Below are 16,001 nucleotides of genomic sequence, written 5' to 3' on the forward strand. Positions count from 1 at the left end.
CACTCCAATCTCCATATCTAGTTTAAAGTTCTAATACATCATTTATTATTATTTACCTTATATATTTAATCCCTACAATTGTATAGAATCCAGTTAGCAGTGTGATTTATGATTAGCATAGACATACAGATTTACCCATACATGCAAGTGCAATGAGCCCTAATAACCTCCCCAGTTACCATAAGAGCGAACCGAACAGAGGACATTTTTAACAGCATTGTTCCAACCCTGACCAAACACAAGCTAAATATCTTTCACATTGTAGGATCAAATTCTTCAAACTTTTCCACTAAGGAATTATTTCTAGGCATCCAGATTACGATATGTCTTTACTGGTACTTCAGGTAAGTGTTTAATGTTTTACGAGAAATGTTGTCGCTTCAATGTCTGATTTAAAGGCTCAAGTAATTCCACGTTATCATCTATTTTTTAGCTTTTATAAATACCTTAACTGTTCTGTTTAAGCTAGACTAAAAAAGTGCATGTTAGTTATTTAGTTTTGACAGGTCTGTACTTTAAAAATGGCCACCGGAAATACTTTAGGACCAGACATGCGCAATATCACAATATCATAGCAGTGCAGAAAGAGAGAGAGAGAGAGATCAGTGTAACATGCACTGAAAAAAAAAAATAATAATAATATACAGTAATTAAATGAGAACAGAATACATTATTACATTACTACATTATTATATATTTAAATCCCTGCTGCCAATATGCATGCATTTCTTGCTTCACTGCTTCTTTTACAATTTTATTTACAGTATTATCATGCTAATGGCTGTATATTAACTTCTTGAAAGAAAATCTCTAAGTGAAATCAGACATTCAGCACCCCATCGTTTCATCCTCGTCTTCTAATTCCTCTGCGAAGATTCGACTGTGAGATTAGTAGTCGAATCAGGCTCCAATATGGGTCACCCCTTATATAAATACAGTAACGTGTCACTCGATTTTTGCTTTGACACAGACACACACACACACACCCCATTTTCTTTTTCACAATTTTCCCCTTTTCCACTAAGTTTACAAACACGGTATGCTGTACTATGTTTATGGTATTGCTGTTGTACTTCTTTTATTGCATTTCTCCAGCAGTTGTGCTGTGCGTTATTATCGAAAGCATTTCTGCGTATCGTATCGACCGAATTGTTCAAACAGTAAACAAACTCCGTTCATCCGACCATCAGCTCCTGTCGCTTCGGGCCTCCGGCCACTAGAGGGCTACAATCACAGTCACGTGGTCGATGGGGCGTATTGTTTTGGCACGTGACCGGAAAAGCACTGTTGGAACTTCGGTCGTTCCCGGAAGACTTAGGAAACTGTAGGTTTGACATGTAGCAGCCAGCAGGCGCTAACATGCCCACTGAGAGCTGTGCTGAAACGTGTTTTCTAAACGGGAGAAGCGGACCGTGGTGACGGTGATCTCGGGACATTAACACGGCGTTCGAGCTGGTTTCATATCACGCTTTCAAAGTTGTTGCTTGTTGGCTAACGAGCCATGCTAGCTAGCTGGCGGGCTAAGTTCAGCTCGCCTACACTGCTGCCCCTCAGCACACTCGGTCTCGGTGTCAGGGTCACTGCTCTGCTGGGGTAAGCTTTTTCAGTTTCGTTTTCTGTCTCTCTGGAAAGTGTAAACATGGAAAACTAGCTGTGTATTATGTCAAAAAGAAGAGTGACGTCCTGACGAATACAGACCCTCCATTTCCCTCACAAGGACACCGTTTCCTCCAGCTCATTCCCTAAAGTCTCTTATATCAGATACACAGTTCCAGTTGTGTGGATTAAACAATAAACCAAACTGCTTTCTTCTGACCTGCTGCAGAACCGCTGGTTGTTCTCGTTCCAATACAATGGTAAGTTTAAATGACACATCTGATGAACGAGTATCAATGATGTCTGATCTGATCAGATGATAACTGATCTGTTTAAATGATGTCTGATCAGACTCCTACCTCAAAACTAGCTGTGTACCACTGCAGTTGTCAGCAGCAATGCTTCTTTAACAGCTTTGTGCTTATTTGTCTAATGACATGTGCACTTTGTTTCTCCAAAGATCTACATAGATATTGTAAACCAGGACTCTCCTGTTATTCTGGTTCTGGTACACTGGGTTACGTACACTTGGTGATTTTTCTTTAAACGTCCACTGAACCTGACACTTCAGTTTCAACGCTCCAAAACCTGTATTGGGAAATCATAGACCTTTTTTAGGGTCATGTTCTTAAAAAAAAAAAAAAACCTTGAGGAAATCATTCAGAAGTGTTTAAAGTATCGTACACGCTTGTGTTTAAGCACGTCACCGGGACGTCTGTGACATTTTGCATAACACGGCATTGTTACTGTGAGGATATCAGTTTCGAGTATCAGTCAACAGAGTCTGTTCTTATACGATTGTTATAGAAGAAGTGGAATGCGTGCTTCCACCTTTTTTAAGATCTGACCAGTCAATTAAGATCAGGAGTCTTAGAACGCATAATGTCATGTCCTTATCAGCAGATTAAGTCTTATTGATACCAAAGATAGCAATCAACAACGCTTTGGCTGGATACATGAAACTTACGGTACAGGTACAAGCAGGATAGTGGAAATGTAAGCAAAAGAGAACTCCAACAAGAAGTCTGCTTCTTCCCTCATTTCATATCTCACTTTCCAAATCGGTTTCCGCTCGTGCCATCCCGTTATTAATTGTTTATGTGGGCAGAACATTTTCTTTCATCACAGGTTTTTCACAAAGTATCTTCATTGTATCGTGTCTGTCATAGAGGACACTGTCTGGGTTAACATTTTATTTAGATCATTTCATACAGTGTGATGAATAAAACACATTTGATGTTGCACAGCCAATTATCAGATTAAATGAGTGGTTCAATCATATAAACCCACTGGTTTACCGTTACAATCACTCTTACCGTGATTTTCTATTGCGTTTGCGCAGGAGAAATGTGGTCTGTAACTCAACAATTCAGTCCCAGAACAAAGATTCTTTGTTTGCTGAATGTACAGCATTTACAATGGTATGTATATTGTCAAAGGTAACAACCAACTCAACTCATATGTCCTCTGTGCTCTCTCTCTCTCTCTCTCTCTCTCTCTCTCTCTCTCTCTCTCTCTCTCTCTCTCTCTCTCACTCACACACACACTGATATCTCTCTCTTTCCACACACATATACACACACACACACACACACACACACACACACACTGATATCCCTCTATCTCTCGCTTTCTCTCTCTCTCTCTCTCTCTCGCGCTCTCTCTCCCTCTCTCTCTCTCTCTCTCTCTCTCTCTCTCTCTCTCTCTCTCTCTATATATATATATATATATATATATATAATCAGTTTGATCTGTTGGTTATATTTTACTCTGAAAATTTGGTTTTCTTTTTTTTTATGTTAGACTTCAAATGCCTGGAGTGAGCATTGATTGTAAAACCTCTTTCCATTGTCATCGAGGATCCACTGCTATTTTTCCCTCTCATCATGTTAGAGGGACTTGTTACCTGGGTACTTAACACATACCTGGGCAAATATGTCAGCAACCTTAACACTGATCAGCTCTCTGTAGCTCTTCTCAAAGGTAGGAGTGCTTTATACATCCACCTGCATGACATGCTGCTTTCAGTCTGTAGTTTAAAATATGGCGTGAAATGACGTGTTTATTTATGTTCCAGGAGCGGTAGAGCTCGAGAATCTTCCTTTAAGGAAAGATGCACTCCGAGAGTTTGATCTGCCCTTTGAGGTCAAAGCAGGTGAGAGTTGACTTAACATTTCATGTATGTTATAAATGTGCAGCTGATTTATACAAAGACAAAATACGCACTAGTATTTTCATCATTGTCTGTTATCTGATAAAAGGAATGTGGGATATGAATGTAAAAACATAAAACTCACTTTTAGATGATGAGGGATTCAACACTTGTCCTAGTACTATCCTGAATATGAAAAAACATTGGCTACATTCAGGGGTCTGTGTAGCAGGTTGTATTGCTTTCTCGCAGCTCCAGGGTCTCTGGCCTCGGATTACTGTCTGTTTGCATTTTTGCATGTACTCCCTCTTTATGCTATGTTTTGCTTCTATACTTGCCCCAAAAACACTGGCATTCTGAACCTCCGACTAGCATCCTGGCTTATGGCCAATGTTCCCAAGATAAGCTCTGAATCGACCCTCTACCCTGAACAGGAGGAGCTAACTGAAGATGAATGCATTGGCTACCTTCATGTTTTGAAAACAGTTGTTTTACATTTCTTCTTTTGCACAGGCTTCATTGGGAAGATTGTGCTTCAGATACCCTTCTATCGCCCTCATAGTGATCCATGGGTGATCTCCATGTCACAGCTGAACCTTATTATTGGCCCTGCTCATCCCCAGGAATACAATGAGGAGCAAGAGAGGGAAGCAGAGAGAGAGCAGAAGAAACTGTTGCTCAAAGCTTTAGAGGACAAATGGAAGGTAGAGGAACTAGACAGTGTGTTTTGCATATTACTAAATGCAAAACTGCTGAATTACATGCTTTCAGAAGGATGAGAAACTTAATCTCCCTTTGTCATTCAGAGTGAATGTGAGCAGAAGGGAGAGTCATACTGGTACTCCGTCACTGCATCTGTGGTCACCAGGATTGTCGAGAATATTGAGGTAACCCTTTTTACCAGTATAAGGCTTGTTAATGCGTTTGAATATGTTGCTATTTAAATACAAATCCCATGTCTATGGACTTTCTCTGTGTTGTAGCTGAAGATTCAAGGTGTGCACCTAAGATTTGAGGATAATTTTTCTAACCCAGAGAAGCCCTTTGCCTTCGGGGTGTGTATTAAGAATGTATCAGCACAGAACTCTTCCAAAGAACCGGTGAGATTATATAAATGTAAAAAAAATATATATTATTTATATATATATATATATATATATATATATATATATATATATATATATATATATATATATATATATATATATATATATATATAAGGGCTGTCAATCGATTAAATATTTAATCGTGATTAAATGCATGATTGTCATGAGTTAACTCGTGATTAATTTCAACTGAATCGCACATTATTATCTGTTCTAAATGTTTTTAACATCAACATGACCATGGACAAATATTAATGCTTTATGCAAATGTATGTTTATTATTAGTGAAACCAGACTCAACATAAAGCATTAAGATTAAATATTCTTGTAAATGTAATTATGGTGTTTTGAGTAATGTAAATCATCAGGACAAAAAAAATCATCTTTTCCACAAGGACGGTTTTAATAGCCTGATGTGTGCATCATGGTGGATTTCGGTGCTTGATTTAAGACTTGGCACATCAGTAAAAACAAATGTTTAATGATTAAAAAATGTTTATGGTGGAGTTTTTTTTATATCCGAGTTAAGAAATGACGTGAATAAATGTGTGTTCCGTTGAAGGTTTTAATTTTGCCCCTATATATATATATATCTCCAACTAATACAACATTTCTGTGCACAAAGACTCAGAAGCTCATGCGGCAGAAGCAGCTGGAGATTGAGGAGTTCAGTGTGTACTGGGATACGCAGGTCACCATGCTTGGAGATCTTCCTATGGCTGAAATACAGGTAGTGTGTTGGATGCTATAATCATTTTGCTATAATATTTTAGTTATAGATATAGCAGGTTGTAGCAGGTTGTTTTCTGCTATAATATAAATGCTCTCTAATTACGTTCTGTTTAATTCCCGATAGGAATCTATGACCATGTGCATGCAGAGCCGGGAGCATCAATACATATTTGAGCCTGTGTGTGCGTCTGTATTGCTGAGGAGAAACGCCTCAAAAGAACCACTGCGATCCCGCAGCATGCCTCGTATCGAGGGCCAGGTCCAGCTGGAGCCCCTTTCACTGCACCTCTCTCAGGTAATGCATGACGCACACTGTGGCACTTTTTTTTTTTTTTTTTTTTTTTTTAAGTTAATGCATGATTAGCACTTATGTCATGTTTTGCTTTGTTTGAACTGGTTTCTTAATTCCTGTTAAAAGTTCTATATGAGCGAATTTTGAATAAATCTTTCATACAGGTTCAGTACCAGCAGATTATGGCTTTTCTCAAGGAGCTCGACAGGCGAGAAAGGGAGCTGCTTTCCCGCAAATGGAGACCTAAAGTCCCTGTCTCCACAAAGTAAACCATATTACATTTAACTACATGAAGTAAAATTGTGTAAATTTGTACTGCAGCATTGTAAATGGTGGTGTTTTTGGTGTAGCTGCCGGCAGTGGTGGATGTTTGCCATCAGTGCTAACCTGGAAGAGATCAGAGAGAGGCAGAGGCGGAATAACTGGGATTTTGCACTTCAGCGAGCACGCGATGCACAGCTGTACACAAAACTATATGGGCAGAGGCTAAAGGGAGTTACTCTGAGTATACAGGAGGAGGTAACATTTCCTAAATAGCTGCATGGATTCAAGTGATTCAAGAAGTAAAATACTCTATAATTATGCTTTCATTTTCAAATGAGAATCAAAATAACCAGTCTAGTATAATAATGTGTATATATACATTACTTATACAAATACAGTAATAAAAGTGGCTGTTTAAATGATGGTTAAAAATACATGTGCCAGATTCCTAAATAATGTCTTTATTTGTAAATACGATTTAATGGGAATGATATTATGATAAACTTGAATTTGTTTGTTTATAGAGATTTATTCTCAGCAGCATGTTTATTTTTGACATATTTTATCGATCTTTTATTTGCAGTAAGTCTTAGTGGTTGTTAGCTACAGACTAATGGAGATTTGTCTGTCTTCTTATTAACAGAGTGAAATCGAAAGGATGGAAGATGAACAGACCCTGGAAGAGTTGCAGATTCTCAGGGAAATTGTTCACGAATCCTTTCGAAAGCAAGATGAGATTGCTGAGGTAAGCTCACGTGGCTTATTTAAATAGATAAACAGAATAGCCTTATTTGTCACAAACATTACAGCACAGTGAAATTAGTTCTTCGCATATCCTAGCTTGCTCAGAAGCTGGGGTCAGAGCGCAGTGTCAGCCATGATACGGCGCCCCTGGAGCACAGAGGGTTAAGGGCCTTGTTTAAGGGCCCAAAAATAGCATCTTGGCGATATTGGGGCTTAAGCCACTGACCTTCCGATCAGTAACCCAGAGTCTTAACCACTGAGCTCCTCCAAAATGCTTTCTGAGAAGCTTTAGCGTTTATAAACTCTAAAAACTTGTCAAGTAACATTTAACAAAGATGCCGAATTGTCAATGTTCTGTTCAGTCTATGTTTGAGGCTGGAACATTTCTGTTCATCAGCAATTAGTTACTGTTAACATTTAAAATTTTCTGTTTGCTTTTTTTTTTTTTAGAGTTTACGAGAGCCCATGTCAGAGCCAGCAGCTTCTTCACTGTCTAGCTCCATTCCAAGAAGTGGCAGTTCTGGTATGATTCAATACCTGCAGTCTTGGTTTCCTGGTTGGGGTGGTTGGTATGGAGGTGCTGAGAGAGGTCCTGATGGCCAGCCAGTGACTGATGAGCTCATGCCAGGAAGTAGTCAATGGGATATCCTGGGTGAGTAGTGAATATATGTATTTTCTATACAAATGATCATATAAAACATACTAAAGATAGTCTTCGAGTTGCGAAAGTTCGAAGTACGAATTTTTCGATGTTACGAAGACTTTCGATACAAAATTTGTAAAAAAATTATTTACATTTTTGCGCAGCATTAAAATGTTTATACAATGTGCTGGACACTGCCAGGATGTCCAAATTCATAATAATACACATTATTGTATTAAAGTGACAGATTGTCTAGAGGAAGGTACCATAGGGACTGCAGTGGGGTTTGTCCAAGTCTGAGACCGTATCCCCCGTGAGTTCCGGGGGCCACTCTATACTATAAAGTTTATAGATTATGGTACTAAATTGCTTTGTTTTGCTAAATTATGTACTATATATTTGTTTTTATTATTATTAACAAATGACAGTATACTACCCCATACTGATTCTTTAAGACTCCCGGGTAGGCTAGGTCATGTCTCGATATTTTGGTCTCATTGTAAGTTGCAGACTACCTGTATATTATATTCTGTAGATGTTGTACATTGAATTTAAATGACTCCTGCTATCCCCAGCTGAAACAGATGACCTTTTTGATCCCCTGGAAGACTCTCAAACACTAAATACTTTTACTCGGAGGGATCACTTGTTCGCACGACTGGATTTCCTCTTAGAGAAAGCCACTGTCACTCTTTTCCAGGAAGACAAGTTGAATCGTTTATCAAATGACGGTGGTGTTATTCAATTGGAGTTTTCAGGTGTGTTTATTTCAACATACTGTTTAAATTCTTTCATGAAGAAAACCATATAAAGTGTTTTTTTTTTGTTGTTTGTTTTTTTTTTTTTTTTTTTTTTTTTTAAACCTAAATCCAAATGTTTTGTCTTATGATTTGCAGGAGTGAAGATTGGTGTTGAGTCTCTGCCCCGCTCAGAATCATCTTTACTTTCGGTAAAGCTTGGGGGGCTGTTTCTCAGAGACCTCACCACTCAGGGATCCATTTTCCCTTTCTTGGTTTCACCAAAACCGGTAACTTTCTTAATATTCCTATTATAATTTTTCAATAAATCTCTTTTTTTTTTTTTCTATTTATTTATTTGTTTGTTTGTTTGTTTATTTATTTATTTTATTTTTTTATAAAGGATTCAGGTGTTAAGTGTTTCATCCTCTCTATATTTCTAGAAAAAAATCGCCCTCGTTGTCAATCAGCCATTTGGACAGAGTAGTAACACAGACAAAAGCACTGGTAAGTGACTCAGGAAGGGGAAAATCAAGCAGTATGCTTATTTTTAACAAATCAATAAGTTATCTGTTGGCTTCTGTGTGTTGCATCAGAATAGCGCTTGTGCCATTTTTGAAGTTTGCAAGCGATTAGTAAAAAGTGTCCAACAGATATGTTTTTTTATGTAACATTGTTTTGTTAAACAGATAATGTACCCATTTTCAAATACACGTAATTTTGGAAAGGGGTTGTTCATTAACGTTTGATCAATTTATATGGGGATTAGTAAGACATTTTCCTATACACTTTGTCCAGGGTCTGACACGGAATCTTCTGCATCGCCTGTCTTTGAGATGATCTACGAGCGTAACCCAATAAGGAGCAAGTTTGAGAGGAGACTGGAGGTCAATACCAGCCCTCTCAATATCATCTACAATCCACAAGCTATCAAGAAAGTGGCCGACTTTTTCTACAAAGGAAGAGTTCATACATCAGGTGTTGTCTGTTTGACTTATTACACTGTCACTCATAGTCACTACATAATTTGTTTAATATTTAAATGGTTCTCATTAAAATATATTGTTTTTTCAGGCTTTGGATATCAGTCAGAGTTAGAGTTGAGGGTGGCTGATGCAGTAAGGAGAAAATACAATAAGCTCAAAATACAGACCAAAGCTGAAATCCGGCAGACAATAGACCAGCTGCTAGTCGGAGAGTTCATAGTAAGACATTTTAGCATACGCAATTATTTTTAATGACTTGTAATCCTGTTAGTTGAACACATTTTGTTTGATGCTCTTTTTTCCTACAGGAGAATAGCAAGCGATGGACCATGAAATTGGATATATGTGCACCTCAAGTTATCTTTCCTGATGATTTCCAGTCTGAAGACCCCATGCTGGTGGTTGTTGATCTTGGTCGTATCCTTCTTACCAACTCCCAAGGTGATGAGAGTGAAACTGTGCTCATTTTACTAAAATTTGCTTACTGTTTAATGTTCTGCCCTATGTTATAATGATGTGTCAAGTTAATTTTTATGTTCTCATTTTGCAATTACTGAAGATCCAAACACAAAGTCCAAAGTTCAGTCAGAAGAAGAGGAGTTTAGTGACGAGGAATACCAGACTCCACCAGCAACACCTACTGCGTCCCCCCCTCCTGAACCAGAGACGGAGTATAAAGGGCCGGAGAAGACCTCTGATCTCTCTAGCCTTAAATCAATGGAGGAACCTCAGCCTTTTGGCAGGATTCTTTATGAAAAGTATTCCTTATCATTTAATGACTTACAAATCATGGTTGGTCACTACAAAGACAACTGGAAGCATTTACATGAGAAGGAAGTAGGGCCCACCCATGTAGTGGAGAAATTCAATGTCCTTTTACAACTGGAGCAGAGGCTTCGTTACACCTCAGATCCTCAGCTTCCTGGTGCAGTTCTCTCAGGTACCTTACCAGACCTTAAAATACACATCAACCTGGAGAAGATGACTGCATTGAGAAGCTGCCTGGCTAGACTGGGTGGTCCAAGTGCAGCTGAGACTAATGCAGGCGAGACCATCAAGTCACCTGAACCTTCATCGCTTCGCCATGAAAAGATTTTTGAGAGGGAGGACAGTCAATGGAAGCTCCAGGAGTCTGACAAAAATCTCACCAAGAGTGTTATGACACTTGAGCAACACACACGTGAGGTGCTTGTTGAATCTAAGCTTCTCCTTGCAGAATTCAACATCAACTACATGCAACTTGGTGTGGAATGTGAAGGGCAATACATATCAGTCCTTAAGGTGTTTGGAACAAATGCTCATTTTGTGAAACGGCCTTATGATGCTGAGGTTTCCCTCACAGTCCATGGACTTCTTCTGGTGGATACACTTCAGACCTATGGGTCCGATTTTGATCTGCTTGTTGCATCTCATAAGCACCTTAGTTTTGATGTCCCCACTGGCAGTCTGAGAGAGAGCCAGCCTACATCACCTGTATCACAAGATGGGAAGACCTCTGAGACTTCAGACTTGGACCTGCCTTTTGAGAAACTATCTCCATTTAGTTCGTTTCTTAGGAATCAGGATGCTCTCATTAAACTGGAGTACCAGTTTGTCAGCTCAGACTGTCCATCAATGAATTTGGAAAGCTCTCTACAGGTTACTTCCTTGCAGGTGAACAATTTGGATATTATTCTCAATCCTGAAACCATTGTAAAGCTGCTCAGCTTTCTTCAGCAGTCCTTTCCTAAAGAAGAAAGCTCGTGGACTCCCTCAGTACCGCAGATGCCACCACTGCCCAATGAACAGGACCAAGAGGAATTCTATCAGTCTACTTATGATCAGAATAAGGAGTTTACTGTAGAGATCCATAGGTTAAATCTGCTGCTGTTGCGAACAGTTTCAACTGGAAATGCCTTAGGCGGAGAAAAGCGGTGCATGAAAATTGCTACAGCCGGTATAAATGGGACAAAAGTCAACATATCGATGGGAAGTCGACTAGAAGTCAATGGTTCACTCGGATGTATTCAGCTTGTAGATTTGTCTCAAGAAGGTGGAAGAAGTCAATTTGTGGTCAGTATTGGAAATGTGGAAGATAGCCTTTCTGCAGAAAGTGCAGCATTCCCTAGTTCTGTGTTAATGACCGCTTCTGAGGCTTTAAATTTCCACTTTCTGGAAAAATCTCAGGGAGAGTGCTCTCTAGAGCTTCACATGGCATCACTGCACTACAATCACTCAGCCAAGTTCTTGAAAGAGCTCAGTCTTTCTGCTAATGAGGTAGAAGACAACTTTCGCTCCATTCTTAAGACTGCTGCAACGAAAGTTGCTACTAAAACTGCAGAATATAGTGGTATGGTATCTCTCTTTGATACCCCATCCAGAAGAGTTCGATCTCAGAGTCAGTGCAATTGGGCACTGGACTCCTTTGAAGACAATAATGGTCCTGCTGATCATGAGATAGAATTAAGTGTGGACTCCTTTATAGTCAAGCTTATCCTAAATGTCAGTATAGAATCACCTGTTGTCTCCATTCCTCGGAAACCTGGTCACCCAGAGCTTCTTGTTGGCCATCTTGGACGCATTGAAATTCAGAACTTTGTCCCAGGCCAAGACTCCGAACAGGAAAAACTACAAGTTAAGGTTAAGAATATTAGGCTGTATTCGGTCAACACAAGTCACTTAGTCCTGAGGAAAGGGCAAAGCTCAAGTCAGTCGCCCTCTCATAAGACTGTTTTCAGCTTGGATGAACCACAGTTTACTCGCCATGATTTCTTTGAATACCTTAGTCTTGGAAAAGGTGAGGATGTGTATAACTTAACCTCCATTTTTATGATACTGTTTAACATTAAAATAGAAGAGATTTATTCTGAGGTTTGATTTGGTCAGTTTTTGTAGTTTGTCTGGATAATAGCTGATTATTTATTATAATAATAACAGAAGTTGGAGACTTGGAAATCTTGTAGACTTGAAATTTTTTTTTGGCTTTCTAATTAGATACTGTTGGCAATATTTCCTTTCTGTTTTTTTTTTTTCTTTCAGCTTTTCACATTCTTAAAGACACCACGATCCAATTTACACTTGAGAAAGTTCCTGCTGCTGAAGACACACAGTTCTCCTTTCAGACATCTGATGAACCGTATCACAGTACAGGATTACTGAGAGTTGAAGGCAAATTTGTAAATGCTGTTCAGGTAAGAAATTCGAAAAAGTACAGTAGGTATGTTTGCCTATGACTTACTTTTTTATGGCATTTTTCTTACTTTCTTTTGTTCTGTTTTTTAGGTTTTTCTTTGTAAACCGGTGTATGAGCAGCTCCTCCAGACTCTAGATAACCTATCTTTAATCGAGGATGAGAAATTCATTACTCATCAGCCTCCAACTCCACCACCCCCGACACCCTCCTCTACCAAACCACATCGCTTCCCTGATCTGCAGGGTGGGTTGTTCCCCCGAGATCCCTCTCTCACCTTGTCTTACTCTTCAATATCATCCTCCCTTTCAACCCCTCTTCCTCTCAAGAATCACAGCTCTTCTGTCGAGCTTCCCTCTTTCACCCAGGTCAGAGCCACTTTCAAGGTGTCTGAGCTCCAGGTACAGCTGAGTGCAGATCTTTGCCAAGGATCTCAAGACCTGGTTAGTCTGCGTTTCCAAGACCTGGAAGGAGATTTCACTAAAGACCATCCTCATACCCTGTCAATTGAACTAGCTCTTCACTCTTTGCTGATGGAAGACCTTTTGGAGCATCCGGAATCAAAGCATAAGCACCTCATGGTTTCCCGAGGTGCTCCCAAACCATCCAGCTTCAACCCTAAAGAATACCTTTCCCAATCTTGCCCGTCAGCTTCTAGTGCTATATATCCGGAAATGCCGCGCTCACTGCCAGCTCAAATGGAAGAAGCGCAGAACGTCTTTCAATTTTACCAGAGGCACCCCAGTACTCCTGCATCTAGCCGGAAATGTAAGAAGGACTCAGAATGCCCCATCACCCCTCCCCCATCGCCTTCTCACAACGTGCCATCTCCTGACCCTCTGCCAGACTTAGATGACTCATTGGTCCACATTAATGTGCTTCTGGTGGACAGGAGGCATCCGGAGTTTCAGACACGCTACGGCGGTATCGGGCGTAGTGTAGATGTAGACTTTAATTGCCTAGATGTTCTTATCACACTGCAAACCTGGGTTGTCATCCTGGACTTTTTCGGCATTGGTTCTACTGCCAACAACCATGCTGTAAAAGTGCCTAGTACTTCTCAGTCTATGCCTGGAGAAGTTCTATCCAACATTGCCGATCTGGCAGATGTCTTTCCTGAAAGTAATGAAGAATCGGAGGAGACGGTCAATACTAAGCTAGATCTGAAGGTAGCCAAATAGTGTGTGTGTGTGTGTGTGTGTGTGTGTGTGTGTGTGTGTGTGTGTGTGCGTGTGTGCGTGTGTGTGTGTGTGTGTGTGTGTGTGTGTGTGTGTATGTACATATATATATATATGAAGCTTAAGTGTTTTTGTGTTTTTAATGAGACCTCTTTCTTCTGTTACAGGTTCATTCTTTGTCTCTAGTGTTGAATAAAAAGACCAATGAACTCGCTAAGGCTAGTGTGTCAAAATTGTTTACACATCTAGAAATGATCGGTAAGATCGGTTATCTAATTTTTACAGCTTGTAGCTGTTTTCTCGTTGCTGTACTTGACCACTTGTTAAAATAATGTATGCATGATGCTATTCTAGAGGGAGATCTTGCCTTACATGGAAGTCTGGGAAGCCTTTCACTAAGTGACCTGACTCCACATGGAGATCTGTACAGGGAACGCTTCACAACACGTGGTGGAGAGGCACTTGTTTTTAACATCTTCAAGTAATTAACTGCTACATTCTGCACTTCACAGGACGATTGTCCATTAGAAAGTGCTAATCAGTGTTCTTTGTGCAGGTATGGAGAACCTGACCCTTTCCTAGTGAGGGAGTGTGATATGAAGGTGTCTCTGCAGATGGCTTCAGTGCAGTATGTACATACACAGCGTTTTCAGACTGAGGTGATAGCATTTATTCAGCACTTCACCCAGTTACAGGATGTTCTAGGCAGGCAGAGAGCAGCCGTGGAGGGTCAGGCGGTAAGCAAGCTGCTTTTATTTCTTTTGTCTACACTAAACTTTGGACAGGATATGTTTGAATGGTTTATTTAGTGTCCTTAACCACTTTTTTGACCCCTGTTCATTTGTGTGCCAAAATGACAGACATTCTTAATAACAGATTTCCTAAAATTATATCCAAATCCTAAAGTAATCAAAATCCTAATATATCGACTTTCTTACAGTATCGCAAAATATCGTATCGCAGCTCTATCGAGATTCTAATCGTATTGCCGGATCACAGCCCTAATCACACTGTATATTTAATAATTAGTATAGTTGAGCACTGTGACTGTGCTTCATTTAGAGATTCACTGTCATGTTATGTTTCATTTAATCTGTTCCTCTAACATGCTTAGTACATGTTCTGCAAGCAGTAATGCAGAGATTTCTTGAAGCAACGCCAGCTCCATGAACACATGGTTGATATTGGTTAGAGTAAAAGATCTTGAGTGGCTTCCTAAAGAGGCCTGCTCTGATTTTAACCCTATATTAAAAGGGTTTCTTCACCCTGTACCATCAGTACCTGACTTTTCTAATGCCCTTGTGGCTGAACAAGCACAAATCTCAACACTCACACTCCCAAATCCATCTTCCTGGAGGAGCGGAGGTTTTTATAACAGCAAATAAGGGCTAAATGTGAAATGAGATGTCCGAATAGCAGGTGTCCAAAAACATGTGAACGTTTACTATGGTAATTGCAACAGAAAATAATAATAATATGCTGTATTCCTTCCCAACAAGCATTAATTAGTTGCTTGATTACTAGCTGTATTATGCCAGCTAAAGTCTTATTTAAATGGTGTGTGTATTGTATTGATACTTGTCCTTTTTCTCTCTGTAGGTGCGAGAGCATTCACAGCGAGCCTCACGTGTTCTCTTGGACATTGAAGCAGGGGCTCCTGTCCTCCTGATTCCAGAAAGCTCGCACTCAAAACGCCTCATAGTGGCCAACTTGGGCCAACTCAAAGTGCGCAACAGCTTCCTGCCTGCAGGCACCCGCGGCACTTTTTCTCTCAAAGACAAGGTAGAGAAACTTACCATGGCACATACCTTTTTCCCATCTCTGGTGAGTCCTGCCACCCATTATTTAAATAACGCACGCACGCACACACACAAACAGCAGTTCTAATAAACTGCACCTGCTGCATTTATGTTGCATTTTCCCTCTGCAAGATGTGACCACCTCTGAGTAGGTTTATTAGCTTTTAGGATGTTTGTGCTTTTTGTTGTTATTTTTACTGCCACGGCCATCTGCAGGAAAAAATTGCCTCATAGATGCAGCCCCAACTTTCACGCATGAGTAAATTTTTGCTGGTATATCTCACTTTTTTTTATTTTTTTTTATTACTTTGTTTTATTAGTTCATTAGTTAACAACAGTGAATAAATGGTTCCTTTTTATCATACAGACATTTACAATGTCATAACTTTGTTTCCTAAGAATTTGATTTTGCATGCTTATTCATACAAGGACCCATCCCACTATAAGGTATTTGTCATTGGTGATTTTAAGTTTGGGTGTGTTTGCTTTGCACTTCATATTCCTATTACATCATGGTTTTACTACTTGGGTGACAAATATTTATCTGTCTTTTTACTTCATATTCTCTTCTCTAAACGCCGTGTATGAAAGCAGCTTCCTGGT

General features: G+C 39.7%; 1 protein-coding gene across 6 annotated transcripts in view; it reads left to right on the plus strand.

The window, feature by feature from the left end:
- The first annotated feature begins 1,283 nt into the window (after window positions 1-1,283).
- vps13d (vacuolar protein sorting 13 homolog D) overlaps window positions 1,284-16,001 on the plus strand; it is a 45,193-nt gene continuing 30,475 nt past the window's right edge. The window contains exons 1-28 of one of the 6 annotated variants that reach the window (XM_083570300.1): window positions 1,302-1,593; window positions 1,718-1,856; window positions 2,939-3,017; window positions 3,400-3,579; window positions 3,674-3,751; window positions 4,262-4,452; window positions 4,555-4,635; window positions 4,732-4,848; window positions 5,480-5,584; window positions 5,711-5,881; window positions 6,043-6,143; window positions 6,229-6,397; window positions 6,786-6,887; window positions 7,337-7,538; window positions 8,105-8,287; window positions 8,426-8,556; window positions 8,710-8,773; window positions 9,065-9,244; window positions 9,341-9,471; window positions 9,561-9,693; window positions 9,812-12,028; window positions 12,271-12,422; window positions 12,514-13,590; window positions 13,767-13,857; window positions 13,954-14,080; window positions 14,156-14,336; window positions 15,199-15,423; window positions 15,798-15,845. In XM_083570300.1, coding sequence (XP_083426426.1) covers window positions 3,483-3,579; window positions 3,674-3,751; window positions 4,262-4,452; window positions 4,555-4,635; window positions 4,732-4,848; window positions 5,480-5,584; window positions 5,711-5,881; window positions 6,043-6,143; window positions 6,229-6,397; window positions 6,786-6,887; window positions 7,337-7,538; window positions 8,105-8,287; window positions 8,426-8,556; window positions 8,710-8,773; window positions 9,065-9,244; window positions 9,341-9,471; window positions 9,561-9,693; window positions 9,812-12,028; window positions 12,271-12,422; window positions 12,514-13,590; window positions 13,767-13,857; window positions 13,954-14,080; window positions 14,156-14,336; window positions 15,199-15,423; window positions 15,798-15,845 — 6,354 coding nt within the window. In that variant the 5' untranslated portion in view covers window positions 1,302-1,593; window positions 1,718-1,856; window positions 2,939-3,017; window positions 3,400-3,482. Of the gene's footprint in view, window positions 1,857-2,938; window positions 3,018-3,399; window positions 3,580-3,673; window positions 3,752-4,261; window positions 4,453-4,554; window positions 4,636-4,731; window positions 4,849-5,479; window positions 5,585-5,710; window positions 5,882-6,042; window positions 6,144-6,228; window positions 6,398-6,785; window positions 6,888-7,336; window positions 7,539-8,104; window positions 8,288-8,425; window positions 8,557-8,709; window positions 8,774-9,064; window positions 9,245-9,340; window positions 9,472-9,560; window positions 9,694-9,811; window positions 12,029-12,270; window positions 12,423-12,513; window positions 13,591-13,766; window positions 13,858-13,953; window positions 14,081-14,155; window positions 14,337-15,198; window positions 15,424-15,797; window positions 15,846-16,001 lie in introns of all 6 variants that reach the window. The other 5 variants (XM_083570299.1, XM_083570302.1, XM_083570301.1 and 2 more) reach the window with 5 other exon arrangements.

This window comes from Silurus aristotelis (assembly GCF_946808225.1).
Source record: "Silurus aristotelis genome assembly, chromosome: 19".
Taxonomy (NCBI): Eukaryota; Metazoa; Chordata; class Actinopteri; order Siluriformes; family Siluridae; genus Silurus; species Silurus aristotelis.